At 48.8% G+C, this 27,987-nt stretch overlaps 1 protein-coding gene across 6 annotated transcripts; it reads right to left on the bottom strand.

Annotated features, from left to right (window-relative positions):
- Positions 1-541: 541 nt before the first annotated feature.
- kif22 (kinesin family member 22) lies at positions 542-27,987 on the bottom strand. Of its 6 annotated transcripts, none has more exons than XM_072567532.1 (15): positions 27,901-27,987; positions 24,101-24,317; positions 21,089-21,216; positions 16,292-16,452; positions 15,316-15,525; positions 15,086-15,195; positions 14,084-14,204; positions 9,062-9,215; positions 8,793-8,907; positions 7,649-7,832; positions 7,223-7,391; positions 6,979-7,052; positions 5,250-5,441; positions 2,031-2,087; positions 542-1,012 (listed from the first exon to the last, which is right to left on the bottom strand). In XM_072567532.1, exons 2-15 carry the CDS (start codon positions 24,304-24,306, stop codon positions 983-985), a joined length of 1,911 nt encoding a protein of 636 aa, XP_072423633.1. In that variant the 5' UTR covers positions 24,307-24,317; positions 27,901-27,987; the 3' UTR covers positions 542-982. The 6 variants fall into 6 exon arrangements, with proteins under 6 accessions (XP_072423633.1, XP_072423636.1, XP_072423637.1 ...); XM_072567535.1 differs by having other exon boundaries at positions 5,292-5,441; XM_072567536.1 differs by having other exon boundaries at positions 5,313-5,441.

Genomic DNA, 27,987 nt, shown 5'->3' with positions numbered 1-27,987 from the left:
CGTGCTGTCACAGGATGGGAGTAGGAGAAAAGGAGAGAGACCCACCCACTCCTAACTGATGGAGAGTAACTAGGCCCTGGGTAAGTCAAACCACACTGACAGGAGTACTGAAGGCCTGTCGCTACAACACTGGCAGCAACCCACTGGTGTGGTCAGCTATGTACAAAAAGCAGGACACTTACTGCCCCTTCACTCTCCTCTTAACCATCCACAATGTTAGCAATGCCAGAGCCATTCAGCTCCTGATCTCAGCACAGCCTTGGCTCAAACCTGGATAAAACCAGCTGGATTACACAGGGAGAGGGGAGAGTGACTGTCCCTGAGAAAAGCACAGCAGGTTTAGGTGATGGTTCAGGGATAAGCCCTTCTTCTGGGAGCCGGAGCAAAATTGCAATTAATGGGGGGTGGGGTGGTCAAGGAAATCTGTCCACAAGTCAGACCTGGCCCACAGGAGGACAGTTGTGGTTCTGTGGATTACTCCACAATATGTTCTAAATCAGGGCTGCGGACAAGTTTCACTGACCATTTAAAATGGTACAACTGGAGAAAAATCCTTTATTAAAAGACAAGAAACAAATGGTTAAAAATACAATAGTAGTGACATGTGAGCCGAGATGGAAATATACATTCTCAGCTGCATTCCATTCTGACAAGATTCATATTTTAATCATAAACATGAACAATAACAAATAAAAAAAGGAGAAGCCAGCTCTGTAACACTGATCGCTAATGGCCAGGAGGAAGGTTTAGACAGCAAAGTAACAACAGGGCCCTGTCAGGCTCATTCTCTATCAGTCTGATGATTCCGTATCACCCCGTACAAAGCAGACCGTGCAGGTGGAGGGGAAAAAAAAACAAGGACTGGAGATCGGAGTCAAGTGTGGTGCTGGAAAAGCACAGATCAGGCAGCAGCCGAAGAGCAGGAGAATTGACGTTAAGACAGCTTGGAAAGATGGTGTGATCCTTCACCAACGCCAGGTATTCACTTCACCATACAGCTCACCATGTTGGCCTAGGGAATGGACAATACAAGAATTGTTATTCAGCACTGTCTCTTCAGTAGGGTGGGGGTCACCTCAATAGGAACAGTATAGGAGTCGGCTATTCAGCCCTTCAATATGAAGATGTCTGACCATCCATCTCTGTTCCTGCTTTCTCAACATTCCTCCCCCGCCCCCCCAGCACCAAGAGCTCCACAGGAATAATTCCTCCTTGTTCAAACATTCCATAGTGTCACCTCTGCAGGTTCCTGGGACAGGATTCCACAGGCTCACCACTTTCTGGGGAAAGAAGTTTCTCCTCATTTCCAATCGTTAACACAATGACCTCTGGTTTCAGATTGCTGATCGGGAAGGTCCTGTGTTTACCCTCTCGAGTCCTGTTTGAATTTTATAGCATCGTACCACATCCCCTCCTAAAATGCCAACAAATGTTAACCCTAACCAATCTAATCTCTTCTCAAATGTCAGTCCCCCCCATCCCAAGAATCAGTCCAGTAAAGGTTTGCTGCACTCCCTCCATAGCTATCCTCAGATCAGGAGACCAAAAACCAGACACTATATTCCAGGTGCAGTCAGTATCATTGTCTGGGCTCCTGGATTTGAAGACTCCTCTCCGTTTGAAGGCCTGCAAGCTTCCTCTCAGCGAGCAATGTACAGACCCCCCACACCCCCCTTCCCAATTTATTGCTGTACAGGTATTGATCACATTTATCCACATCCTACTGCGTCTGCTCACTCAATGTGTCGAACTCACACTGTCAGAAGTCACACAATACCAAGTCACAGTCCAACAGGATCATTTGAAATCTCAAGCTGAAGACAGTACACCTGATGATGGGGCACCACTCCAAAAGCTTGGATTTCAAATAAACCGGTTGGATTTACAACCGGGTGTCACGTGATTTCTGACTTTGTCCATCCCAGTCCAACACCGGCACTGGCAAATCCACATCAAATCACGCTGCAACTGTTGAGTCAGTGTTTATACAAAGTCAGCATCAGGCCCCACACACCGTCTCAGATTCTTACCCTCATGAAAGTGGACAGAGTTCTCAATGACATCCCAGTCTTCTCCAGGTCCTCGATCTGAAAGAACACAGCATCGACTCGGGTTAAACTGCTCCGTGTGGAGCATAAACGGCACGTTTTACCTGGCACTTGTCCCACTCAGTCATTAGCTGGCTGATTTCCACCTCTCTTTTTCCCTTTTCTTGCTCTTCTCTCATTATTAGGAATGAGGACCTGGAGGTCACTGGCTGGGCCCAGCATTTATTGCCGGTTCCAATTTGCTCCTTCAGAAGGTGGTGGGGAGCTGCCCTCTTGAACCGCTGCAATCGTGCCACATGGATTGACCCACAATGTCCTTGAGGAAGAAAGTGCCAGGAGTTTGACCCAGTGACACTGAAGAAATGGTGTCAGGAAGGAGAGAGGGGCAGAGGGGAACTTGCACAGGGTGGCGTTCCTATGTGTCTGCCACCCTTGTCCTTCTGGATGGATGTGGAAGGTGTGGCTTAAGGAGCCTCATTGAGAATGAAGTCAGTAGCTGCAGAGTGTAGAGTCCAGTTACAAGGAGCATTATAGAAAGGGGGAAAGTGGGAGAGGGCTCAGCAGAGAGTCACGTTTGCATTAACAAGTAATAGGTCAGAGTATGGAAAAAGGATCAAGAGTCAAACTTCAGGTACAGCAGATATGGGGACAACTCGGAGAAGGACAGCAGTCAGAGGACTGAGGGTGTTGTACTGAAACACACACAGTTTCCAAAACATATAGATGTGTGGGGAAGTTAAGAGGGAAAATGAAGCTGGGTGAAGTAGTGAAGGGAACAAAGATATGGTGAGGATTTGGGACTTCCAGAAAGCCTTTGACAAGGTACCACCCAGGCAGCTGCTCCATAGGATATGAGCCCATGGTGTTAGGAGATAGAGGATTGGCTGACTGGCAGAAGGCAAACATCTGGGACAGGTGGGTCTATTTCAGGATGGCAGCTGGTGACGACTGGAGCTCGACAGAGACCCACGTTGGGACCAAACCTATTGATGTTATACATGAACATCTGACAGAGGAACGACCGGCATTGTTGTGAAGTCTGGAGCTGGGGGGGGGGGGGGGGGGGGGGAGGGAGGGAGGAAGGCAGCAGAAGGACTTGGACATGCTAAGCCCACGTGGACAAAGAGGTGGTGGGTGAAATGTATTGCAGCAAAATGCTTTAATTATACAGTTTGGTAGGAAGAGGTGTGGACTGTTTCCTAACTGGGGAAAGGGAGTCCTCGTTCAGGATTCTCTTCAGGTTGATAGTTAGGAAGGCAAATACAATGTTCACATTCATTACAGAGCAGCTCAAATACAAGAACAAGATATACTGCTGAGTATGTTGAACACTCTGGTCAGACTGCATTTGGAATACTGGGAGCTGTATCAGAGGATGGAGGTGTTGGTATTGGAGGGGTCCAGAGGAGGTTTAGAAGAACAAACAATCCCAGGGATGAAGAGCTTGGTCACGGGAGGAGCGGTTGGGGACTCAGTGGATCGTATAGAAGGAGGAGGCAGAACGCTTCCTGAACCTTGCAGAATACTGGGAGATGGATAGACTGGACGTGGAGAAGGTTTCTCAACCAGGAAGGATGAGGGCACAGTCTCGGAGTAAAGAGGAGTCCCTTGAGGAAGGGGACTGGGAAGGAGGTCAAAGGTTGTGGGAAGGAGGCAGGAGAATGAGATGGAGAAACGTCAACCCACAACCAAATGCTGGAGTGGGCTCAATGGGCAAAAGGGCCCAACCATGCGGTGGGTAATTTAGCACGGCCAATTCACCCAACCCCGAACACTGTGTAATTTAGCACAGCCAATTCACCCAACCCCGAACACGGTGGGTAATTTAGCACGGCCAATTCACCCAACCCCAAACACGGTGGGTAATTTAGCACGGCCAATTCACCCAACCCCAAACACGGTGGGTAATTTAGCACGGCCAATTCACCCAACCCCAAACACGGTGGGTAATTTAGCACGGCCAATTCACCCAACCCCAAACACGGTGGGTAATTTAGCACGGCCAATTCACCCAACCCCGAACACGGTGGGTAATTTAGCACGGCCAATTCACCCAACCCCGAACACGGTGGGTAATTTAGCACGGCCAATTCACCCAACCCCGAACACGGTGGGTAATTTAGCACGGCCAATTCACCCAACCCCGAACACGGTGGGTAATTTAGCACGGCCAATTCACCCAACCCCGAACACGGTGGGTAATTTAGCACGGCCAATTCACCCAACCCCGAACACGGTGGGTAATTTAGCACGGCCAATTCACCCAACCCCGAACACGGTGGGTAATTTAGCACGGCCAATTCACCCAACCCCGAACACGGTGGGTAATTTAGCACGGCCAATTCACCCAACCCCAAACACGGTGGGTAATTTAGCACGGCCAATTCACCCAACCCCAAACACGGTGGGTAATTTAGCACGGCCAATTCACCCAACCCCAAACACGGTGGGTAATTTAGCACGGCCAATTCACCCAACCCCAAACACGGTGGGTAATTTAGCACGGCCAATTCACCCAACCCCAAACACGGTGGGTAATTTAGCACGGCCAATTCACCCAACCCCAAACACGGTGGGTAATTTAGCACGGCCAATTCACCCAACCCCAAACACGGTGGGTAATTTAGCACGGCCAATTCACCCAACCCCAAACACGGTGGGTAATTTAGCACGGCCAATTCACCCAACCCCAAACACGGTGGGTAATTTAGCACGGCCAATTCACCCAACCCCAAACACGGTGGGTAATTTAGCACGGCCAATTCACCCAACCCCAAACACGGTGGGTAATTTAGCACGGCCAATTCACCCAACTTGCACATCTTAGGAGGAAACTGGAGCACTTGCAGGAAACCCACAGACACAGGGAGAATGTGCAAACTCCAGACAGACGGACGGTCACCTGAGGCTGGAATTGAACCTGGATCCCTAGTGCTGTCAGGTCGCAGTGCTAACCCCAGAGTCAGTGTACCACCCTGGTTTGACTGATTCAGTTATCCTTGGTTGATTCTCTCAGTCTAACCCGTGGATAGTGATCACAAGCAGAGACTCTGGATTTACACGCACCCCCCCCCTCTCTCACAGGGTGACTGGAGAACAATGACTAGCTCTGGGGGAGTTTATTACCCACCCCTCCAACCCTAGGGAGCTGGCTGTGGGGAATCCCTTCCTGAACAGGAGGGGCTGTGGGAGAGGAGGTACCTGACCGAAAGGTCCATTGTTTTCCCTCCAGCCCATGATAACCTTGGCAGTCTTGTCCCCCACCCTATGCAGGGTCTTCAGCTGCTCCAGGTCTCCAGTGTTGAGGATGTTCAGGATGTAATCCTTGCGTCTCTGAGTCAGTTCATGATCCACGGTCAGCTCATACTCATTCTCCAAGTCACTGCTGCACTCCTGGGAAAAACAAACCGACCAGCTCACACGTTACCAGAATGTTCATCACCTTTCTCCCCTTGCCCCCCCTCTACACTGGGGGTGGGTGGGATGACAGGACTAAACCTGGGACAATGATTAAACGTGGCCAGACTGTCACTGAGAGGAAGGAGTTGAGTGAACAATCTGACAGGGTACGTTTGAGCTCCCCTTCTTGACTGTGGATTCAGAGCACCCCCCCCCGATCATTAAACAGGCACCAGGAGAGGGGCTGGTCTGCTTTCTAGAATGCCGGGGTTTTGATGCTGTCCACAGTATCATTACTGCAGTCATGAAGAGGTTAAGGGTGATCTCGCTCACATGAAATGTGGCTTATGGCTGTTCGACTTGTACCTGTAACTTGCTCGCAGACTCTGAGCAGGAACCGGTTGGAGAGGGAGAGAGAGCAGTGCCCAATGGTACACCCCAGGGGTCAGTGTTTGTGATAACGGAGAAACAATGGGGAAGATGGTTAGTTTGTGGATGACAGGAAGATGGGCTGATAACAATAAGGAAGGTTTGCAGGGGATATAAAAGTGGTCGGGTGGAATTTAACCGTGTAAGTGGGAGATGATGCCCTTTGGAAGAAGAGACAAGACCAGAGAGTACTCAGTGAATGACAAGACAGGAGGAAGCTCAGAGGAACTGGAGGAACTTGGGGTGCTTGCCCAAAGGCCCCTGAAGGCAGTAAGACAGGTTAATATGGGGCAGGGGCCGTGAATTTAATCAGTGCTGGCATAGATTGTACAAGTAGGGAGTTCACAGTGGAGCTCTATTCACCAACGTAAGCTCGCTGGTTGGTGTGGCGTGGCGTGGCGTAGGGTAGGTATAGACACCGCAGTATTCAATCGCCCACTCTGGTACATGTGACAAGAAATACAATCCAACAACTGGAATGATCACTGCAGCGGCTCGATGACTCGTACACTTTACTTCTGTTCCCAAGTTCCTCATTCCAATTGTTGAACAGAGATAGCCGAGGGGAGATTGGATTGAACTGAAAGACCTGGATAGTGGGGATGAGAAGGGGCCGGTGTTAATGACCAGATTACAGAGACTCTCTTACAAACATTTGTGGACAGGCTGTGGGCATCGTAGAGGAGGCTGGCATTTATGGCCAATCCCCAATTGCTATGGCAGGTTGGGCCTGAAAGGGTTGTGTAAGGAAATGGATTCAGAGCTCATTTCAAAAAAGGTGTTAGGATATGTACCACAGCTGCCATAACCTGTGTGACTACAGGTCAAAGGCTGGAGAATGGCAGTAGGCAGGAGCCAGACCCCATTGGGATCAGACAGTAAAGGTTACCTTGCAGAATCAGTAATGCACAGGACAGATTCCAGCAGGGCTGACAGCTCACACTAATCTCTACAAGGGTGACCATGAACAGTAATCCCAGCTAGTTCACACAGGGAGATCCTGTCGTGCTGGGTCTGTACCCAGTTGGAGTTTCTGTGGAGGGGACAAGCCCCCACTCTGTTCCTGCAGCCTCCAGTACATGCTCTGGGTGGGAACACACACCTTGTTATCCAGTTTCTCTTTCCTCTTCAGCACCAGCATGTCACCAGTTTTGAGTAACTGACCGTTATCCAGACCTGGAACAACAGGGAGAACACAGTCAGACCTGGGAGAGAGACACACACACACAGTGGGGGAAGATTGACAGAGTCAGATCTGGCCATGACCCAGCTGTCTTTCTCTCCCCCTCCAGGGGGTGTCCACACTCCCAGGTAACATGTCCCCACCAACAGAACACCTCACTTACACTGCAGCGGTGTCACTATCGCCTGCTGTCTCCGCTTGGCCACTGAGCCTCTGCACAGAGCTCCAGGATGACTGCTGTTCAACAATATCTCCTTCCTCGGAGCTTGTCTCGCTGCTGTTTCTTGGGAGACGATCACTTGCTCCAGCTGCTTCTGTCTCTGCTCCAGTCTCTATTTCAACACAAGGACAGTGGGCATGGACATTTCACAGACAGACTCTCCCACACACACTGACATTTCACCTCTGTCTATAATATAATGATGCTCGGAACATTTAACACCACTAACCCCGTCCTGTCCCTTATCCTGCAGGGGCCCTGCACTGAAACCAGGCTCCATCATGAGACACATTTACCCTAGCACCTCAGGCTGTTTATCCCCTCCCCTCCTGGGTCTGGGTGCACCGAGCCGAGCGTAAGGAACCTTACCTCTATCTGAAGCCTACTTTCCTCCAGTTTTTTTAGGAGTTGGAGACGTTCCTCTTTGGGTGTTCCCAGTAATGGAAGACCAGGTTTGCCCTCTTTCCGCAGCATCTTTTCCAGATTGGAAATTCGTTCCAACACATCCGAGTCAAAGGCCTCTGGGTCATATTCTCCCGGCTTCAGGAGGGGGCTGGATCAGAAGGTGTAAGCAGTGAGACTGTGCCTTCAAATCCCTCCCCCTGCTCTCTAACTCCTGTGCCCACCTTCCCCAATCTAATCGGAAGATTTAACTCCCCATGAATCCCCTCGTAGCCATTTGTGCAGGGTCACGTGTAGGCCAAACTGGGTAAGGAAGGCAGATGACCTTCTCTCCAGGATCTCAATGAACCAAATGAGCTTCTGTCACACTCTATGGTTACATAGAGACAGAGTCATCCAGCAGGGAAACAGACCCTTTGGTTCAGCCAGTCCGTGTCAAACATCATCCCAAACTAAACTAGTCCCACCTGCCCGCTCCTGGCCCATATCCCAAACTTTTCCTATTCACATACTTATCCAAGTGTCTTTTACACATTGGAACTGTACCCCAAACCCACCATTTCCTAAAGTTCATTCCACAAGCAAACCACCCTCCATGTAAAATAATTGCCCCTCATACCTTCTATAAATCTCACCTTAAAAATGTGCCACCTCGTTTTGAAATCCTCCATCTTCGGGAAGAGACAACTATCGTTAACTCGATCAATCCCTCCTCATTGTTTTATAAACCTCTATCAGGTCACCTCTCAACCTCCCACACGCTGGTGAAAATAAAACGGTCTCAGCCTCTATTTCAAACTCAAACCTTCCATCGTCCTGGTAAGTCTCTTTGGAAAGCTCTCCACCTTTCTCTAGGTAGCACCACCATTAGAGCAGCCTTGATGACCTCCTTAACCATTGCACCAGACACCCCCCCCCTTCAGGAGTTGTGCTCATGGCTACACTGAACAGTATCTATCCCAGCTGCTATTTGTTCATCTCACCTGAAAGCTGCTCACTCCAGTTTTGCTCACTGCCCTACGGTCCCCCCAGCTCATCTGGGGAACTTGTAAGAACCTCCATTTGTTGGAGGGTCTGTAACACTGAGTCAGGCAGAGTGTCCTCCCCTCACCTAAGAGCCAGCTCCTCTGAGCAATCAGCATCTTCGGACTCGGATTTTGTTCTCTTGGCTGGATGTTGCCAACTTGAAGATGATCCTTCACGGGAACGCTTTGAAGGGCAAATGCCTGAAAGAACAACAAATGGCAGAAGATTTAAAAAGGCAGAGGCTGTGTGTCACTGCCACGCTACGGGTGGCCACTCCCCTGGGGAACACCGTCACTTCACAGGGAATGTCAGGTTCCCTCCCCCACAGAGGTTTCCAGTTGTAACCACACTTACCGTTAGGCTGTATGGTTTCCTGTGGGAAAGGACGGTTGACCACCAGCTTGGATTTGGCAGCAAAGTTGAGAGCGGTGAGCGTGTCATAGTAGTACTTGTATTCTGGAGCGATGTTAGTTATCATTACACTGTGGGCCGTGCCTCCCAGAGAATCCTACCACAAAACCAAACACAGCATTGGAAACAAAGCCGATGTGTGAAATAGTAAGATCAGGGAGGGACAGAATGACACTTCAACCCAAACACTGCAGGGCTGAACCAGCCAGTTTACACCTTCATCACCCCCTTTTAGAGAAAGCTTTCTCAAAGCCCTAGTGAAGCACATTCACTGCCACCTTCTCCTTTCCCCCCTCCCTTTTATCTACGCGACTAGTCAGGTCCTTGACAAATCCTAGTAGACTGCAGTCGGAGACTCACCGACTTCAAGGACATTTAAACAGTCATTGGATAAAACATATGGATTAAAGTGGAAGAGTGGAAGATTGACAGGCTTCAGATGGGTTCCACAGGGTCAGCACAACATCGAGGGGCTGAGGGAGTGGACTGCACTGTCATGATCTACATTCTCCTTGGCAAGAGTCATTTCCCTTTTGTAAAGCCATACCGACACTGTCCAGTCCTCTCACTGTTTCCTGATCCTCTATTCAGTCTTCTCCAATGACTGTCATATTTTCCCCACTTCTGACATCAGGCGGACTGGTCAGAAGCTCCCCCTCCAGTCTGTGGGAACTAGTCCAGAGTCAATATCATCTTGGATGATGATCACCTGGGGACAACATTGGTTGACGGTAGGAGACAGAGTGGCGGCCAAGGGGATTTTTTGGGGACTGGAGGCCAGTGAACACAGGAATCAGTTCTGGATCCACTGCTCTCTCATGTCGAAAAATGATTTTGATGAGAATACAGGAGACACGGTTCATATTTTTGCAGGAGATACCAAGATGGAGGGTATAGTGGACAGTGAAGGTTATCCAGGAGTACAATGGGATCTTTCTCAGCTAGGCCAATGGGCCAAGGAGAGGCAGACAGAGTTAAACTTCGATAAATGTGAGCTATCGCAGTTATGCAAGGTAAATCAGGGCAGGGCTTACACAGATAACAGGAAGTGTTGATGAACAAAGACACCTAGGAATCCAGGTAGTAATTTCTTGGAAGCAGCATCATAAGTAGAGAGTGAAGGCAGCATTTGGCTGGGACAGGAACGGCTGTTTCAGTAAGAACAGAGAAGATGGTAAACGAGGGGGAGGTGTGGCATTGTTGGTCAAGGACAGTAATATAGTTGCAGGAAGGATGTTTGGGGACTTGTCCACTGAAGTCGAAACAGGAAAGGAGAAGTCACCCTGTTGGGCGTTTTCTGTATATTGTCAATGAGAGAGCGAGAGCGACTATAGAGGAGTCAGTTTTTGTCCAGTGTGTGCAGGAGGCCTTCCTGACAGTATGTAAACAGCCCAACAAGGGGTGAAGCCACATTAGATTTGGTACTGGGTAATTAGCCCGGCCAGCTATTAGACTTGGAAGGAGGTGAGCACTTTGGTGATAGCGACCACAATTCTGTTATGTTTACTTTAGTGATAGAAAGGGATAGAGTTACAGTTGGGGGAAAAAGGCAATTACGATGCGATTAGGCAAGATTTAGGAAGCATAGGATGGGGAAGGAAACTGCAGGGGATAGGCACATTAGAAATGTGGAGCTTATTCAAGGAAAAGGGGTGTCTCAGGTAAGTATGTACCTGTCAGGCAGGGAGGAAGCTGTAGAGCGCAGGAGCTGTGGTTAACAAAGGAAGTGGAATCTCTGGTCAAGAGGAAGGCGACAGCTTACGTTAGGATGAGATGTGAAGGCTCAGTTAGGGCACTTGAGGGTTACAAGGTAGGCAGGAAAGACCTAAAGAGAGAGGTCAGAAGAGTCAGGAGGAGACAAGAGACGTTGGCGGATAGGATCAGGATAAACCCAAAGGCTTTCTATAGCTTTTTAAGGAATGAAAAGAATTACGAGTGTTAGATTAGGGCCAATCAGGGATAGTAATGGGAAGTTGTGTGTGGAGTCAGAGGAGATAGGGGAAGCACTAAGTGAATATTTTTTGACAGTATTCACTCTAGAAAACAACAATGTTATTGAGGAGAATACGGAGATACAGGCTACTAGACTAGGTGGGATCGAGGTTCACAAGGAAGTGGTATTAGAAATCATTTTTCACACTCTGCAGGATAAGTCCCCTGGGCCAGATGGGATCTATCCTAGGATCCTCTGGGAAGCCAGGGAGGAGATTGCCGAGCCTTTGGCATTGATCTTTAAATCGTCATTGTCTACAGGAATAGTGCCACAAGACTGGAGGATAGCAAGTGTGGTTCCCCTGTTCAAGAAGGGGAGTAGAGACAACTCTGGTAATGATAGACCAATGAGCCTTCCTTCAGTTGTTGGTAAAGTGATGGAAAAGGTTACAAGTGATAGGATTTATCATGATCTCGAAAAGATGAATTTGATTAGGGATCATCAGCACGGTTTTGTGAAGGGTAGGTCGTGCCTCAAACCTTATTGAGTTCTTGGAGAAGGTGACCAAACAGGTGGATGAGAGTAAACCGGTTGACGTGGTGTACGATTTCAGCCAGGCATTCGATAAGGTTCCTCACAGCAGGCTATCGTACAAAATGTGGAGGAATGGGATTGTGGGAGATATAGCAGTTTGGATCAGTAATCGGCTTGCTGAAAGAAGACAGAGGGTGGTGATTGATGGGAAATGTTCATCCTGGAGTCCAGTTACCAGTGGTGTACCACAAGGGTCGGTGTTGGGTCCACTGCTGTTTGTCATTTTTATAAATGACCTGGATGAGGGGATAGAAGGGTGGGTTAGTAAATGTGCAGGTGACACAAAGGTCAGTGGAGTCGTGGATAGTGACGAAGGATGTCGTAGGTTACAGAGACACACCGATAAGCTGCAGAGCTGGGCTGAGAGGTGGCAAATAGAGTTCAATGCGGACAAGTGTGAGGTGATTCACTTTGGTCGGAGTAACTCCACAGAGAGCGGTGTGGATATGGAATGAACTGAGAGAGGCAGTGGTGAATGCAGACACAGTTACAATATTTCAGAGACATTTAGACAGGTACGTGAATGGGAAAGGTAGAGAGACATGGACAAGGCACAGGCAGATTGGTAAACGTGATCAGCATGGAGGAGGCGGACAGAAGGGTCTGACAACTCAGTGCCGGCTTGTAGACGATCAGGCCCTGGGTATTTTATTGGCCTTTAACCCCAATTTCCCCAACACCCATTGCCGTACTAACACAGATTTCCCTCCGTCCCTCCCTCTCACTTGACCTCGCCCTCCCCAACATTTTCGGGACATGATTTCGGCCTTCCTTTGTGAAGGCAGAACCAAAATGCAGATTTAAATGAAGAGCTGTGAATGCTGAAGATCTGAAACAAACCCAGATATTGGCTGCAGAGCTGAGGCTAAATGAACCAGGCGGTGATATCCATGACAAACCCATCAACTCCCACTGTATCGATGGTACTACATTCTGCAGTGGGACTCAAATGTCCACCTTTCTCCTCAACCATATTGGCCATGTCTGATCCATTTCCCATAAGTCTGCCCTTACCCCCTGGTTGTTCCCCATTTCCCAAACCCTCACTTTCTACTCCACCAGGCTCTGTGTCCCAAAGGAACAAAAGCTGCCATTTCCCCCACCTCTTGCCATCTCCCTGGTCAGCATTCCACAGGGACTGTCCCCTACATGACCAACACCTTCCCATACTACTGCAGGAGGTGCAACCCTTGCCAGTTTTACTTGCTCCCTCCCTCCCTCATTACCCATGGTCTCAGACACACCTTCCAGGTGAAGAGTAATTTCCCAGCACTTTGTCGAACCTGGTCTACTGTATTTGCTGCTTACAACACAGTCTGCTCTACATTGGTGTCCCCAAACACCGACTGGTGACTGCCTTGTAAAACACCCATGTTCTGTCCATAAAAACAACTACATTTGGAGTTGCTTGCCAGTCCAGTTCGACACACCAGTGTCTCCTGGCCAATGTTTCAGTCTCCAGCATATTGCAGCACTGCAGTCAGACTCGATGCAAGTTGAAGAACACCAACTTCCCTTTTACCTGGCGACCGGAGAACCTTCAGCGAGGTTGACTATTTCAGAGCATGTCTATGACCCAGCCACTCACCCCAATGGCCACCCTCCAGCAGACAGTCACCCCATTTTCATCCACTCCATCCCCATTATTACCCATCCTCCTTCTTCACTTCCCTGTCTTCCCAACAATCCCTTTGTCTAGCCACTTGTTGCTCTGTCTCCACCTATCTGCTCACTCCTTCCTACCCCACTCCCTGGTATCATTTACCTACCTGCTAGCACTTCTGAAGAAGGGATACTGGACTCGATGTTAACCCCCTGTTCACTCTCCACAAATGCTGCCCGACTTGTACAGCTTCTCCAGCAAGTTGTGTCTTTGTGCATTATGTATTTAATCGGTCCGTCATCTTTCTTCCTCGTTAATTGCCGTCTGACTCAAAGGGACTACACTGGCCGTCACTAAACCTTTCTTTGCACAGCTTTTACAACCAGTTTCCGTGTTCCCCACAAGCTTAATCTCATCGGTTAATCAATTCCTTCACCCTGCTTTGCAGAAATCTAACCTGCTCCCAGTCTTCAGGTCTGATACTTACTTGAGCCAATTTGTACGCCCCCCTCCTTGGATGTAATTCCCCTGATTAGCCACGGTTGGACTATCTTTCACGTTTGTCATTTCATTGCCCAAGACCAATGAACAAGGGTGACCATTTCCCCCATTTTACATTTGAAAATGTTCGCCATTATCTACTTCATGTTCCCCAAACTGTCATCGCTAGCTCATGCCATCATCGTTTCCTCTATTTAAGTTCAGGGGCCTAGTCTCGGAATCAACTACATCCCTGTCCACCTACAATCACAGAACTGTGCCTCCTACTGCTACAGGAACCTTCCCACAGAGATCCTGCCCGAGGAGTGTAACTGGTTTAGGGGGTGAGTTTTACCTGCAGCAGACGCGTTAGCTTGCTGTCCCTGTAGGGAATCCTGCGCAAGCCCTGGTTCAGTGCATCCACCACTTTACTCAACACAAACAGCGAGTTGTTAATGGCCCCACTCTCCTTTAGCCTGAGGAATACAGTAAAGCAGCATCATGACACAGCGATCACATCAACATGTCCCAAGCAAATCCACAAGCTGATCAAATCCTCCTTTTATACCCTTCACTTTATTATAAAGCAGCAATCTGATACCAACATACATGTAGCTGACAGTTACAAACCTGAGTTTGAGGAAGCATTCAGAAATAAGGGCAGGGCTTTTCGTGAGGGTGTCGATTGGTCACTCAGGCCCATTTGAGGGGGAGGAAGACACCAAAGATGAATTCAAAAGGATACAGGCAGCAAGTGAGGATGTAAGAGAAAAACCGAAGGAGAGTCTATCTCAGGTGTCCACTGCACAGCTGGAAAGGCAGCTGAACTACACTGTTCCTGTGGAGAAGTCTCAAGAGCACGTGCACGGCTCGACACTGTCAGAATTCAGGGAGAAGTTTAGGAATTAGTAGGCAGCTTAAGAATGGAGTCAGTAAAGGTGCCGGGAGATGGGAAGAATGCTACCTGTAAGTGAAGAAGTCAGAGAGCATCAGTTTTTCAGATTAACTGGGAGAGTGAGGACTGAAAACCTCAAAAGGAGAATTGGCTTAATGCAGAAGGAACAAGCTCAAAGATGAGAAAGTCCAGGGGTAGTACTGGCTTGGTGAAGCTAGCTGTCAGTGAAGAGCAGGAGCTAAGCTGTTTGCCCAATGTTAATCATGGATGTTAGCTATATGTTACACATGTAGTGTCAAATGTTCAAAAATGTACACAATCTGTTTATCCTATATTACAACAGAATAACAGTCTGGGGGCTGGTTTTTAAATCATTAAAGTACTAATTTGTTTATTTGAAGGTTACTGGGCAGGTGCCCGAACCAGGTCTTGACAAAGTGGCAAATATGGCAGCGAACATACCGGAGACCTTCATTCCCAGTCCTGCGATTATCCTCAGATCCTGCCAGGTCAATGAGGTAGAGTTTCCCTGTTAGCTGTCGGAATGGTGCCTCTTGCTGTAACTTCGTCACCTACAACAGAACCAGTATTCGATCAGAGCAAGAGTAGTGGCTGAGCTTCCTGAACCAGGCACCAGAAAGAGCTACAAAGGGACCTGACAGCAGCAATGGGCTGCCCTGTCTTAGCTGTACCTTAATCAGGAGCACAGAGTGACTGCGACTGGATCGACAATTCAACTTGGTGCTGGCTGTGGTCCGTCTTTGTGTGGCTGGCAGAAAGAACTGCTCAAACTCCATGAAGCTGGTGATGCGCTGCTCTGTCAGGTCGGGGATGAAGATGTTCTTGTCTTGGTCCTCTCGAATCAATAAGTCTTGGTGCGTGGTCTCCAGTAGATCCAACACCTGAGAGACATTGGCAATGTTACCATCCTCCAAAAGGCTGCTGGGAGTGCGCAAGGGAACTGTGGGATACGAGGGGGTGGGAGTGTACAAGGTGTGTGCACATCCGTGCATGTGTGTGTTTGAGAGCATGTGTGTGCTCGAGAGTGCATGTGCGTGTGTGTATCGCAGGAATTGAACACCACCGAGATAGGAGAAGGACCACACATCCATAAACTGGAGCTGTTCACCACACGGGCAGGATGCAGGAGAAAGCACGGCACACTGTGCTCCCAGGGCTGCTGGCTCTTTATGACAATTGGTACCGGTTTTGTGGTCACCATTATTATTTTATTTCTTGGATTTGTCATTTTGGCCCAGTGGTTAGCACTGCTGCCTCACAGCGCCTGAGACCCGGGTTCAATTCCCGCCTCAGGCGACTGACTGTGTGGAGTTTGCACGTTCTCCCCGTGTCTGCGTGGGTTTCCTCCGGGTGCTCCGGTTTCCTCCCACAGTCCAAAGATGTGCAGGTCAGGTGAATTGGCCATGCTAAATTGCCCGTAGTGTTAGGTAAGGGGTAAATGTAGATGTAGGGGTATGGGTGGGTTACGCTTCGGCGGGGCGGTGTGGACTTGTTGGGCCGAAGGGCCTGTTTCCACACTGTAAGTAATCTAATCTAATCTAATCTAATCTAAGTAGAATCCCCCAGTGCCGGAGGTAGGATTTGAACCTGCATCTCTGAATTAATGTCCCTCTTCCCAACCTAACCAGGACAGCAAAGACGACTCACCTTCTCCTGGTAGATCTCCAAGTAGGACATGGTCACATTAAATCTCCAGGAAGGTCCACACAGCTGGTCACTCTGCTCCCGTACCATGAGGAATATGTCCAGCAGAGAACGAGGGACTACTCCGGGCTGCTCAGCACTGCCCAGCATGGTGTGGGTCTTACCTATCAAGGAGAAAAACAAATAAAGACAGGAGAATACAAGTTTGTTATTAATTTTATAGCAACTTGAACGAAGCTTTCTACTTTAGTACTGAGTGGGGGTGTTCAGATAGGTCGGGTATGAATGCTGGGGCAGTTGCTTGCTCCTCCTGCAGAATGTGGCAGGTGGGAGACAGGGCACACGTCTCCACTGGCTACATCTGTGGGATGTACACCCAACTCCAGCTCCTTGGAAACCGTGTTAGGGAATTGGAGCTGGAGCTGGATGAACTACGGATCATTCGGGAGGCTGAGGGGATAATTGAGAGGAGTTACCGGGAGTTGGTCACTCCTAAGGCTCAGGACAAGGATAAATGGGTTACAGTCAGGGGGAGGAAAGGGGACAGACGGACAGTTCAGAGATCCCCTGTGGACATTCCCCTCATCAATAAGTACACCGTTTTGGATACTCCCTGGGGGGATGACCTACCAGAGGAAAGCCATAGCAGTCAGTTCTCTGGCACTGAGCCTGACACTGTGGCAAAGAAGGGAAGGGGGGTAGAATAGAAAAGTACTCGTGGTAGGGGACTCGATAGTTAGGGGAATCGACAGGTGATTTTGTGGTCAGGATCAGGATTCCCGGAAGGTATGTTGTCTCCCTGGTGCCAGGGTCCGGGACGTCTCCAATCGGGTGTATAAGGTTCTAAAAGGGGAGGGTGAACAGCCAGAAATCATGTTACATATTGGCACTAATGATATAGCCAGGAAAAGGATCGAGGATATAAAAAGTGATTTCAGGGAGTTAGGATGGAAGCTGCAAAGCAGGACAAAGAGTAGTGTTCTCTAGTTTACTACCGGTGCCATGAGATAGCGAGGCGAGGAACAGGGAGCAGGTGCAGCTTAATACGTGGCTACGCAGCTGGTGTAGGAGGGAGGGCTTCAGATATGTAGATAATTGGGATGCCTTCTGGGGAAGGTGGGACCTGGACAAGAAGGACGGGTTGCATCTGAACTGGAAGGGGACCAATGTCCTGGGTGGAAGGTTTGCCCCAGTAGTTCAGGAGGGTTTAAACTAGTATGGCAGGGGGGTGGGAACCTGAGCTGTATACCTGAGGAGAGAGTGTTGATGGAGATGAGGGAATAGCAAGAGGTAGACCAGCCAGTGGGAAGGATCTTCCTGGGAAGGAACCAAGGGATCAGTTAAAGTGTGTCTGCTTTAGCGCAAGGACTATCAGGAATAAAAGTGATGAGCTTAGAGCATGGATCAGTACCTGGTGCTATGATGTTGCGGACATAACAGACATGGGTTTCTCAGGGGCAGGAATGGTTTCTGGATGTTCCAGGGTTTAGAACATTTAAAAAGAATAGGGAGGGAAAAAAAAAGAGGAGGGGGTGTAGCACTGCTAATCAGAGAGGGGATCACAGCTACAGAAGCTTCCATTGTCGAGGAAGATCTGTCTGCCGAGTCAGTATGGGTGGATATTAGGAACAGCAAGGGAGCAGTCACCTCATTAGGGGTTTACTACAGGCCCCCCAATAGCAGCAGGGAGATGGAAGAAAGCATAGCTCGGCAGATTTTGGAAAAGTGTGGACGTAGTAGGATTGTTGTAATGGGTGACCTTAACTTTCCCAATATTGATTGGAACCTCCTTCGAGCAGAAGATTTGAATGGAGCTGTTTTTGTAAGGTGTGTTCAGGAGGGTTTCCTAACTCAGTACGTTGACAGGCCGACAAGGGGAGAGGCCATTCTAGACTTGGTACTCGGAAACGAGCTGGGGCAGGTATCAGATCCTGTGGTGGGAGAGCATTTTGGTGATAGTGACCACAGCTGACTCACATTCTACACAGCTATGGAGAAGGAGAGAATTAGGCAAAATGGGAGGATATTTAATTGGGAAAGAGGAAACTATGATGCGATTAGACATGAGTTAGGAAGCATGGATTGGGAGCAATTGTTCCATGGTAAAGGCACTATAGACATGTGGAGACTGTTTAAGGAACAGTTGTTGCAAGTGATGAATAAATATGTCCCTCTGAGACAGGCAAGAAGTGGCAAGATAAAGGAACCTTGGATGACGAGAGCGGTGGAGCTTCTCGTCAAAAGGAAAAAGGTAGCGTACATAAGGTGGAGGAAGCTAGGGTCAAGTTCAGCTCTAAAGGATTACAGGCAGGTGAGGAAGGAGCTCAAAAATGGTCTGAGGAGAGCCAGGAGGGGGCACGAGAAAGGCTTGGCAGAACGGACTAGGGAGAACACAAAGGCATTTTACACTTATGTGAGGAATAGGAAAATGGTCAAAGAAAGAGTAGGGCCGATCAGGGATAGCATAGGGAACTTGTGTGTGGAGTCTGAGGAGGTAGGGGAAGCCCTAAATGAGTTTTTTGCTTCTGTCTTTACGAAAGAAACGAACTTTGTAGTGAATGAAACCTTTGAAGAGCAGGTGTGCATGCTGGAATGGATAGATATAGAGGAAGCTGATGTGCTGAAAATTTTGTCAAACATTAAGATTAACAAGTCGCTAGGCCCGGACCAGATTTGTCCTCGGCTGCTTTGGGAAATGAGAAATGCAATTGCTTCGCCACTTGCGAAGATCTTTGCATCCTCGCTCTCCACTGGAGTCATACCTGAGGACTGGAGAGAGACAAATGTAATTCCTCTCTTCAAGAAAGGAAATAGGGAAATCCCTGGCAATTACAGACCAGTAAGTCTCACGTCTGTCGTCTGCAAGGTGTTAGAAAGGATTCTGAGGGATAGGATTTATGACCATCTGGAAGACCATGGATTGATTAAATTCAGTCAACACGGCTTTGTGAGGGGCAGGTCATGCCTCACAAACCTTAGAGATCTTTGAGGATGTGACTAGAAAAGTTGAGGATCGAGCTGTGGATGTGGTGTATATGGACTTCAGCAAGGCATTTGATAAGGTTCCCCATGGTAGACTCATTCAGAAGGTCAGGAGGAATGGGATACAGGGGAACTTAGCTGTCTGGATACAGAATTGGCTGGCCAACAGAAGACAGCGAGTGGTAGTAGAAAGGAAAATATTCTGCCTGGAAGTCTGTGGCGAGTGGTGTTTCACAGGGCTCTGTCCTTGGGCCTCTATTGTTTGTAATTTTTATTAATGACTTGGATGAGGGGATTGAAGGATGGGTCAGCAAGTTTGCAGATGACACAAAGGTTGGAGGTGTCATTGACAGTATAAAGGGCTGTTGTAGGCTGCAGCAGGACATTGACAGGATGCAGAGATGGGCTGAGAGGTGGCAGATAGAGTTCAACCTGGATAAATGCGAGGTGATGCATTTTGGAAGGTCGAATTTGAAAGCTGAGTACAGGATTAAGGATAGGATTCTTGGCGGTGTGGAGGAACAGAGGGATCTTGGGGTGCAGGTACATAGATCCCTTAAAATGGCCACCCAAGTGGACAGGGTTGTTAAGAAAGCATATGGTGTTTTGGCTTCCATTAACAGGGGGATTGAGTTTAAGAGTCATGAGATCTTGTTGCAGCTCTATAAAACATTGGTTAGACTGCACTTGGAATACTGCGTCCAGTTCTGGTCGCCCTATTATAGGAAAGATGTGGATGCTTTGGAGAGGGTTCAGAGAAGGTTTACCAGGATGCTGCCTGGACTGAAGGGCTTATCTTATGAAGAGAGGTTGACTGAGCTCAGACCTTTTTCATAGGAGAAGAGGGGACCTAACTGATGGATACAAGATAATGAGAGGCATAGATAGAGTCAATAGCCAGAGACTATTTCCCAGGGCAGAAATGACTAACACGAGGGGTCATAGCTTTAAGCTGGTTGGAGGAAAGTTAGAGGGGATGTCAGAGGCGGGTTCTTTACACAGTTGAGAGCATGGAATGTGTTACCAGCAGCAGTTGTGGAGACAAAGGTCATTGGGGACACTCAAGAGACTCCTGGACATGCATATGGTCACAGAAATTTAAGGGTACATACATGAGGATCAGTGGTCAGCACAAAGTGGGCTGAATGGCCTGTTCTGTGCTGTACTGTTCGATGTTCTAGGAGGGGGGATAATGGACAGATCAGAGATGGCCCAGGGAATCCCTTGTGGACTCAACCTGTAAGCCTCTCTCGATTCGGCCCAGAGATCGTACCCTTTGGTAGTCTGGAATAGAAATACCTCTTACAGACAGTTTAGTTTAACCCCTCAATTTACCAGTTTAACAGAACACTGATACCTAGAAGCTAAACTAACTAGGTTGTAATAACCCAGGAGAGGAGATCAGCTCTTCGAGAGCCCTGACAGGGTACTGTGCTGAACGGTCACAAACAGGCTTCCTTTATACAAAGAAGGTTTACAAAAACACTGCATGTTCTTAACTAGACAGATAACAGTGAAGGACAATAATAATTCAGGAGAGAAGTTAATTGATACAGAGTTGTGTTTCGAGGCCAGAATCAAACAGTTACTAATTTCACAAAGGAACAGCTTTGTGTCCTGTTTACACAGATTCACTGATGTCCTTCATGGCCTTAACCTCCCTGCCTGTCTATTTTCTGGTGTGCAGCAAGTGTGTTTGACAATTCAACATTACATTTTAGTCTCAATGTTCAAGGACAGGTCTTAAGGCTGTCGGCTCTGAGGAGGCTGGTCACTTAGGAAAGAGGTAGGACAGTGGACAGTCACTCACTCACTCACCTGCTCCTGTAGGGCCATAGGCAAAGACACTGGCATTCTGTCCATTCAGGACATGGGATAGGATCGGTTTCACCGAATTCACATAGATCTCCAGCTGTGACGTGTCATCACCATAAAAAGCATCGAAGCTGAGAGACAGGAAGAGGTCAGGTTTAGTACACTGAAATGTGCTCTCAGCCCCGCAATGATTTCAAACTCTCCCTTGCAAGGCAGTGGAAACAGAGTCCTTGAAAATTTGTACGCTGGAGGTGGATAGTTTGCTGAACCTTTCACCCTTCACCCCCTCTTCCAGAGAAAAACTGGGAATGTTTTCTCCTGAATGGTAGGGTCAGACTCCAGGAGCTACGTTGGAGACACACAGAACAGATTGAGGGACTCTCTGATCAAGGTGAGGGGTCCAGCTGTTTCACAGACTGATATGTCGATGTTGAATTAGGCAGTAAACATCTGTGTGATTTACAAGGGGTTTATTGTAAATCGAGGGTTTAGCACAATCACCAAAATCCCACCTTTCCCTGTCCAGAGGCAAACTCCGGAGTGCAGAGGAATCCAACTCCATGTCTTTAAATTCACCAAACTAAAACCAACAACTGCCCATTGGGGTAATTGCAACATGAACCAAAACCAAAGACTAACGACACAAACGGAATGAAGATAACGTCGGACAGGGAAAACAATGTGCAGCTGAAGAACTTCAGAAAGGCTCAGGACAAATTCAGGACAATCATGAACACTTTTACAACTTCTTTTTGCAAAAAGCCATCACTGTTTCCAAATGTAATTTGCTACAGCTGTCCAGCTCAGCAGGTTAAATCAGACAAGTGAAATGTTACTGGTGCTCACAAACACCTCCGTTGTCATCACGTGGACACCCAGGTGCTGATATAAACGTGAAGAGGTGAGCTTGCTACTTACCTCCATGAGGAAGCCCTACAAAGCCTCGCTTCCTCTACACCGGATGCTCAAAGATCAGGTATCTGCGGCTGAAGTGATTCCTTAAGAATATGAAGGAAGGGAGAGTACAACCTCCCACAACCTGCAGATATGTCGTTAGACTCCAAAAAGGAAGCCAGCACTTTTTCTCCCAAATATTAAAAAAGGAAACGGAGAAACCCTTCCCCTCCAACCACACACAAGGCACCGTCACATTCTAACAAGAGCTCCTCAGGGTTTTGATTACTAGTAATATCCCTACTTAGAGTCAGAGAGATGTACAGCACAGAAACAGACCCTTCGGTCCAACCCGACCATGCCGATCAAATATCCTAACCTGATCTAGTCCCATTTGCCAGCACTAGGCCCACATCCCTCCAAACCCTTCCTTTTCATATACCCAGCCAGATGCCTTTTAAATGTTCCAATCGTACCAGCCTCCACCACTTTCTCAGGCAGCTCATTCTATACACGTACCACCCTCTGGGTGAAACAGTTGCCCCTTAGATCCCTTTTATATCTTTCCCCTCTCACCCTAAACCTGTGCCCTCTAGTTCTGGACTCCCCCACCCCAGGGAAAAGACTGTCTATTTCCCCTATCCACACCCCTCATGATTTTATAAACCTCTAAGGTCAACCCTCAGCCTCTGACGCTCCAGGGAAAACAGCCCCAGCCTGTTCAGCCTCTCCCTATAGCTCACACCCTCCAACCCCTGGCAACATCCTTTTAAGTCTTTTTGAACCCTTTCAACTTGCCCAACATTTTTCTGATAGGAAGGGGACCAGAATCACACGCAATATTCCAACAGTGGCCGAACCAATGTCCGGCCCAGCTGTAACATGACCTCCCAACTCCTGTACTTAACACTCTGCCCAACAAAGGAAAGCACTCCAAACACCTTCTTCACTATCCTATCCACTTTCAAGGAGCTATGAACCTGCACTCCAAGGTCTCTGTTCTACAACACCCTCAGGCCTTACCATTAAGCGTACAAATCCTGCAAAGATTTGCTTTCCCAAAATGCAGCACCTCACATTTTACCTAAATTAAACTCCATCTGCCCCTCCTCAGCCCATTGGCCCAGCGGATCAAGATCCCATTGTAATCTGAGGTAACCTTCTTCACTGTCCACTACACCTCCAATTTTGGTGTCATCATCTAACTAGACCTCCTACGTTCACATCCAAACCATTTCTCTATAAATGATGAAAAGTAGAGGGCCCAGCACCGATCCTTCTGGCACTCCACTGGTCACAGGCCTCCAGTCTGAAAAACAACCCTCCAACACCACCCTCTGCCTTCTGCCTTCGAGCCAGTTCTGGATCCAAATGGATAGTTCTCCCTGTATTCCAGGGAATCGAACCTTGCTAACCAGTCTCCCACGGGGAACCATGGGAAACACCTTACTGACGTCCATATAGATCACGTCCACTGCTCTGCCCTCCTTCAGGACCAAGAGGCCTGGGTTCAAATCCCACTTGTCCCAGAAACTTTTATGAGCACCTCTGAACAGGCGGATTACCAAACATTGAACCAAATCCTAAAATGCACAAGCAAAAGGAAGAAAGAGCATGTTAAGGTCAAAATGCTAGTGGATGGGGAACTGATGAGCCCCAGCCAGAAGCCAGCTCTTAAATAACAACTTCCTCTCGATCAACTCTGCAGCTATTCCGGCATACCTTTCTGACAAACGTCACTTCCAGGCCGACACTCTCTGGACAGAAGCGAAGGGATGAGTCTGCTGGCTTGCAACGCAGAGTGATACCAACAGCATGTCCCAATCTCTCTCCACAGGAACGTTTTCCCAAGCCCCCACAGCCCAGCCCAGAGTGACCAGTTGTTTCAGGATTAAATTTCATCTGCCAAGTCTCCACCCTATCCACCTATCGATTTCTCTCTATCCCACTGTATCCTTTGGCCATCTCAGGATGGTGACGAGGCGGGGGGGGGGGGGTTATCACTGCTGAGTGTTAACGTGGATCTCTGTTCTGACCTTCCAGCCACATCAGTCCCAGCTAGGAGGTGGTGGGATGGTGGGCATGGGTCAGTCAGTGTAGGGGCACCTGTCGGACACTCACTTGTACTGCATGGACTCTGCCTGACTCCTCCACTTCACAAGCTCCAGCGAGCGGGTGTCCAGGCCATGCACACAGGGGCCCTGCTGCTGGTCATCCTCTGTGGACCGGTAGGGTCGGAGCCGAACCACCACCCGCACCTGGCGACGGTTATGGGAACTGGCCATCTTCCTAAAGGGCTGTACATCCGCAGGAGGTAGGTTAGACATTGTCAACTGCACTGGATGGAGAAAAAGAGAACAAGATAAAAAAAACAGTTAATAATAACAGGGTCATTACTGCTGAGGGAGAGCTTGTCGGATGTGGGTCTCACTGGCTGACCCAGCATTTACCAACCATCTCTCATCACCCCTCGAGAAGATGGTGGGCAGCTACCTCTTTGAACCGCTGCAGTCCATGTGCTGTAGGTAAACCCACAATGCCCTGGGGGAAGGATTGCTAGGATTTTGACCCAACACCACTGAAGGAACGGCGATGTATTCCAAATCACGATGGGGAGGGGCACGGAGGGGAACTCGCAGGGGCTGGAGTTCCCATGTATCTGCAGCCCTTGTCCTTCTCGATGGAAGGGGCCACAGGTTTGGAAGGTGTTGGCGGAGGAGCTTTGGCAAACTCCTGCAGTGCACCGTGTAGATGATACACACTGCTGCTGGTAGTGGAGAGTGTGGATGTGACACCAGTCAAGTTACTTTGTTCAGGATGGGGGTCAAGCCTCAAGTGTTGGAGCTGTGTCCATCCAGACAAGTGGACAGTATTCGATCACACTCCCACCTTGTGCCTTGTAAACATTAGACAGGCTTTGGGGAAGTCAGGAGCCGAATTACCTGCTGTAGGATTCCCAGTTTCTGATCTGTTCGAGTAACCGCAGTCTGCAGATGGAGAGTCCAGTTCAGTTTCTGATAAAAGGTAACCCCCAGGATGTTGGTCGCAGGGGATTCTATGATAGCAACACCAGCGAAAGTCCCAAGGCAGTGGTTAGATTGTCTCCAATAGGAGAGTCATTGCCTGGCACTTGTCAGCCCAAGCCTGACCAGAATCCAGGTCTCGCTGCTTCCAGACTGCTTCAGTACCTAAGAAGTTGTGATGCTGCTGAACATCGTGCACTCATTGGCCAACGTTCCCACTTCTGACCTTACAGAAGAGAGAAGGTCAGCGATAAAGCAGCTGAAGCCGGTTGGCTCCAGGGCCTGATCCTCAGGAGGTGCTCCAGGCAGGTCCTGGAATGGAGAGGACTGACCAACAACCACAACTGGCCTCCTATGTGCCAGGGAAGTTCTCCATCCCCATTGATTCCAGTTTTGACCAGGCTCCTTGATGTCACACTCGGTCAAAGACGTCCTTGATGGGGTGCGGGTTGGTAGAGCCTTAAAAGCAGGGTCACAGGTACACAGGGTGGGGTGAAGGCAGCATTTAGTACACTTGCCTTTACGGGTCAGTGCATTTAGTCCAGGGGTCATGGTCTCCTGTTCATTGCATCAAAATTGGTGGCGTAGTGAACAACGAAGAACAACACGACCTCGAACAGATTGGCAGATGGAGTTTAATCTAGATAAGTGTAAGATGTTGCATTTTTGGAAAGGCAAACCAGGGCATGACTTACGTACTCAATGGTGACGTCCTGGGAGTGTTACCAAACTAGAGGCCTTGGGGTGCAGGTTCATTGTTCCTTGAAAGTAGAGTCGCAGTAAGATCGGATAGCAAAGGCAGAGTTTGGCCAACCTGCCTTTATTGGGCAGGATATGGAGTATAGAAGGTGGGAGGTCACGTCACAGCTGTACACTGGGATATCGGTTTTAGAAGGGGGAAGGGGAATCGGATTGAAACTTACAGAATACTGACCAAACTGGACAGAGCGGATGTCGGGGAGACGTTTCCGTTGGCAGGAGAGACTGGGACCCAAGGGCACAGCCTTAGAGTAAAGGGAAGAGCCTGTCGAACTGAGATAAGGAGAAACTTCTTCCAGCCAGAGAGTGGGGAAATCTATGGAATTCATTGCCACAGAAGGCTGGGGAGGCCAGGTCATCGGGCACATTTAAATCAGTGATAGACAAGTTCTCGATTGCCAAAGGGGATCAAAGGTTACAGAGATAAAGCAGGAAAATGGGGTCGAAAGACCATCAGCCACGATCAACTGACGCAGCAGATTCGATGGGCCGAACGGCCTAATTTCTGCTCCAACGTCTTACAATCAGGCCGCATTTTAAATGCGGTGTTCGATTCTGGTCTCCCTGCTCCAGAAAGGAGATTGCTAAACTTGGAAAGGGTACAGTAAAGACTTACAAGGATGCTGTTAGGGTTTGAGGTATGGAAGAGGCTGGGATGGCAACCTGTTTTCCCAGAGGTAAAGAGGCTGCAGGGTGACCGTATAGAGATTTATAAAGGTCACAGGGGTCATGTATAGGGTGAACAGTCAAGCACTATTGCCCAGGGTACGGTGAGGGGAAGCCAAGACTAGAGGGGTATAGGTTTGAGGTGAGAGAGGGAAAGATTAACAAGGATGTTGGAAGGTTTGAGCTTTAGGAGAAGCTGAGGGCTAACCTTCGAGAGGAGTATAGGGTCATGGATAAGGTGAAGGGTCAAGGTCTTTTCCCTCAGGACACAGTGAGGGAAGACAAAATTAGAGAGAATCCCGAGGGACAGGACGTACATGTATTTGGAAAGGCAAGGACGATTCGGGATAGTCAACATGGCTTTGTGCGTGGGAAATCACGTCTCAAACTCGATTGAGTTTTTTGAAGTAACAAAGATTGATGAGGACAGAGCAGTAGATATGATCGATATGGACTTCAGTAAGGCGTTCGACAAGGTTTCTCATGGGAGACCGGTTAGCAAGGTTAGGTCTCCTGGAACACAGGGAGAACTATCCATTCGGATACAGAACCGACTCGAAGGAAGAAGACAGAGGGTGGTGGTGGAGAGTTGTTTTCCAGACTGGAGGCCTGTGCCCATTGGAGTGCCACAAGGATCGGTGCTGGGCCCTCTACTTTTTGTCATTTACATAAAGGATTTGAATGAGAGCATAAGAGGTACAGTTAGTAAGTTTGGGGATGACCCCAAAGTTGGTGGTGTAGTGGACAGCGAAGAGGGTTCCCTCAGATCATAACAGGATCTGGACCAGATGGGCCAATGGGCTGAGAAGGGGCAGATGGAGTTTAATTCAGATCAATGTGAGGGGCTGCATTTTGGGAAAGTCAAATCTGAGCAGGACTTATCCACTTAATGGTAAGGTCCTGGGGAGTGCTGCTGAACAAAGAGACCTTGGAGCGCAGGCTCATAGCTCCTTTAAGTGGAGTCGCAGGTCGATAGGATAGTGAAAGAGTTTGTAATGCTTTCCTTTATCGGTCAGAGTATTGAGTACAGGGAGTTGGGAGGGTCATGTCGTGGCTGGACAGGACATTGGAATAGGAAGGGTTTGGAGGGATATGGGCGCAGGGGCGGTCAGGTGGGACTAGACTGGGGTTGGGATATCTGGGCTAGTACGGACAGGTTGGACCGAAGGGTCTGTTTCTGTGCTGTCCATCTCTATGACTCTAGAGGTACAGGTTCATGGTGACGGGGGGGGGGGGAAGGTTCACAAGGATATTGGAGGGTTTGAGCTGAAGGGAGAGGCTGAGGGATGACCCTATGGAGGTTAATAGGGTCATGGGGGGGGTCAGTGGCCAAGAACCAGAGGGTCAAGGGTCAAGGGTCAAACACACGCAAAGGGACAACTTTTTTCACGCGGAGAAAGTACAAAGAGCTGCCGGAGGAAGCGATACAATAAATAACACCGCGAAAAGGCAGAGTTTCCGGCCGGTTTTCACCTGTTTGCTGCTTTTTGTTTAAACTCCGCTCCGAAAAAACAACGAGTCTGTTCCCGCCGCCCAACCGCCGCCCGATTTAAACCTGAT

This window comes from Chiloscyllium punctatum, unplaced genomic scaffold (assembly GCF_047496795.1).
Source record: "Chiloscyllium punctatum isolate Juve2018m unplaced genomic scaffold, sChiPun1.3 scaffold_463, whole genome shotgun sequence".
Lineage (NCBI taxonomy): Eukaryota > Metazoa > Chordata > Chondrichthyes > Orectolobiformes > Hemiscylliidae > Chiloscyllium > Chiloscyllium punctatum.
This window is presented reverse-complemented; position numbering and strand designations above follow the sequence as displayed.

What these genes read in the sequence shown, in the direction of transcription:
- kif22 (XM_072567532.1), bottom strand. Translation starts at nt 24,306, where the DNA reads ATGTCTAACCTACCTCCTGCGGATGTACAGCCCTTTAGGAAGATGGCC. An exon ending in AGCTAACGCGTCTGCTGCAG is followed by an intron (nt 9,216 to 14,083) that starts GTAAAACTCACC and finishes GTTTTGTGGTAG; the next exon opens with GATTCTCTGGGAGGCACGGC. An exon ending in GATAGTGACACCGCTGCAGT is followed by an intron (nt 7,053 to 7,222) that starts GTAAGTGAGGTG and finishes CTGTTGTTCCAG; the next exon opens with GTCTGGATAACGGTCAGTTA.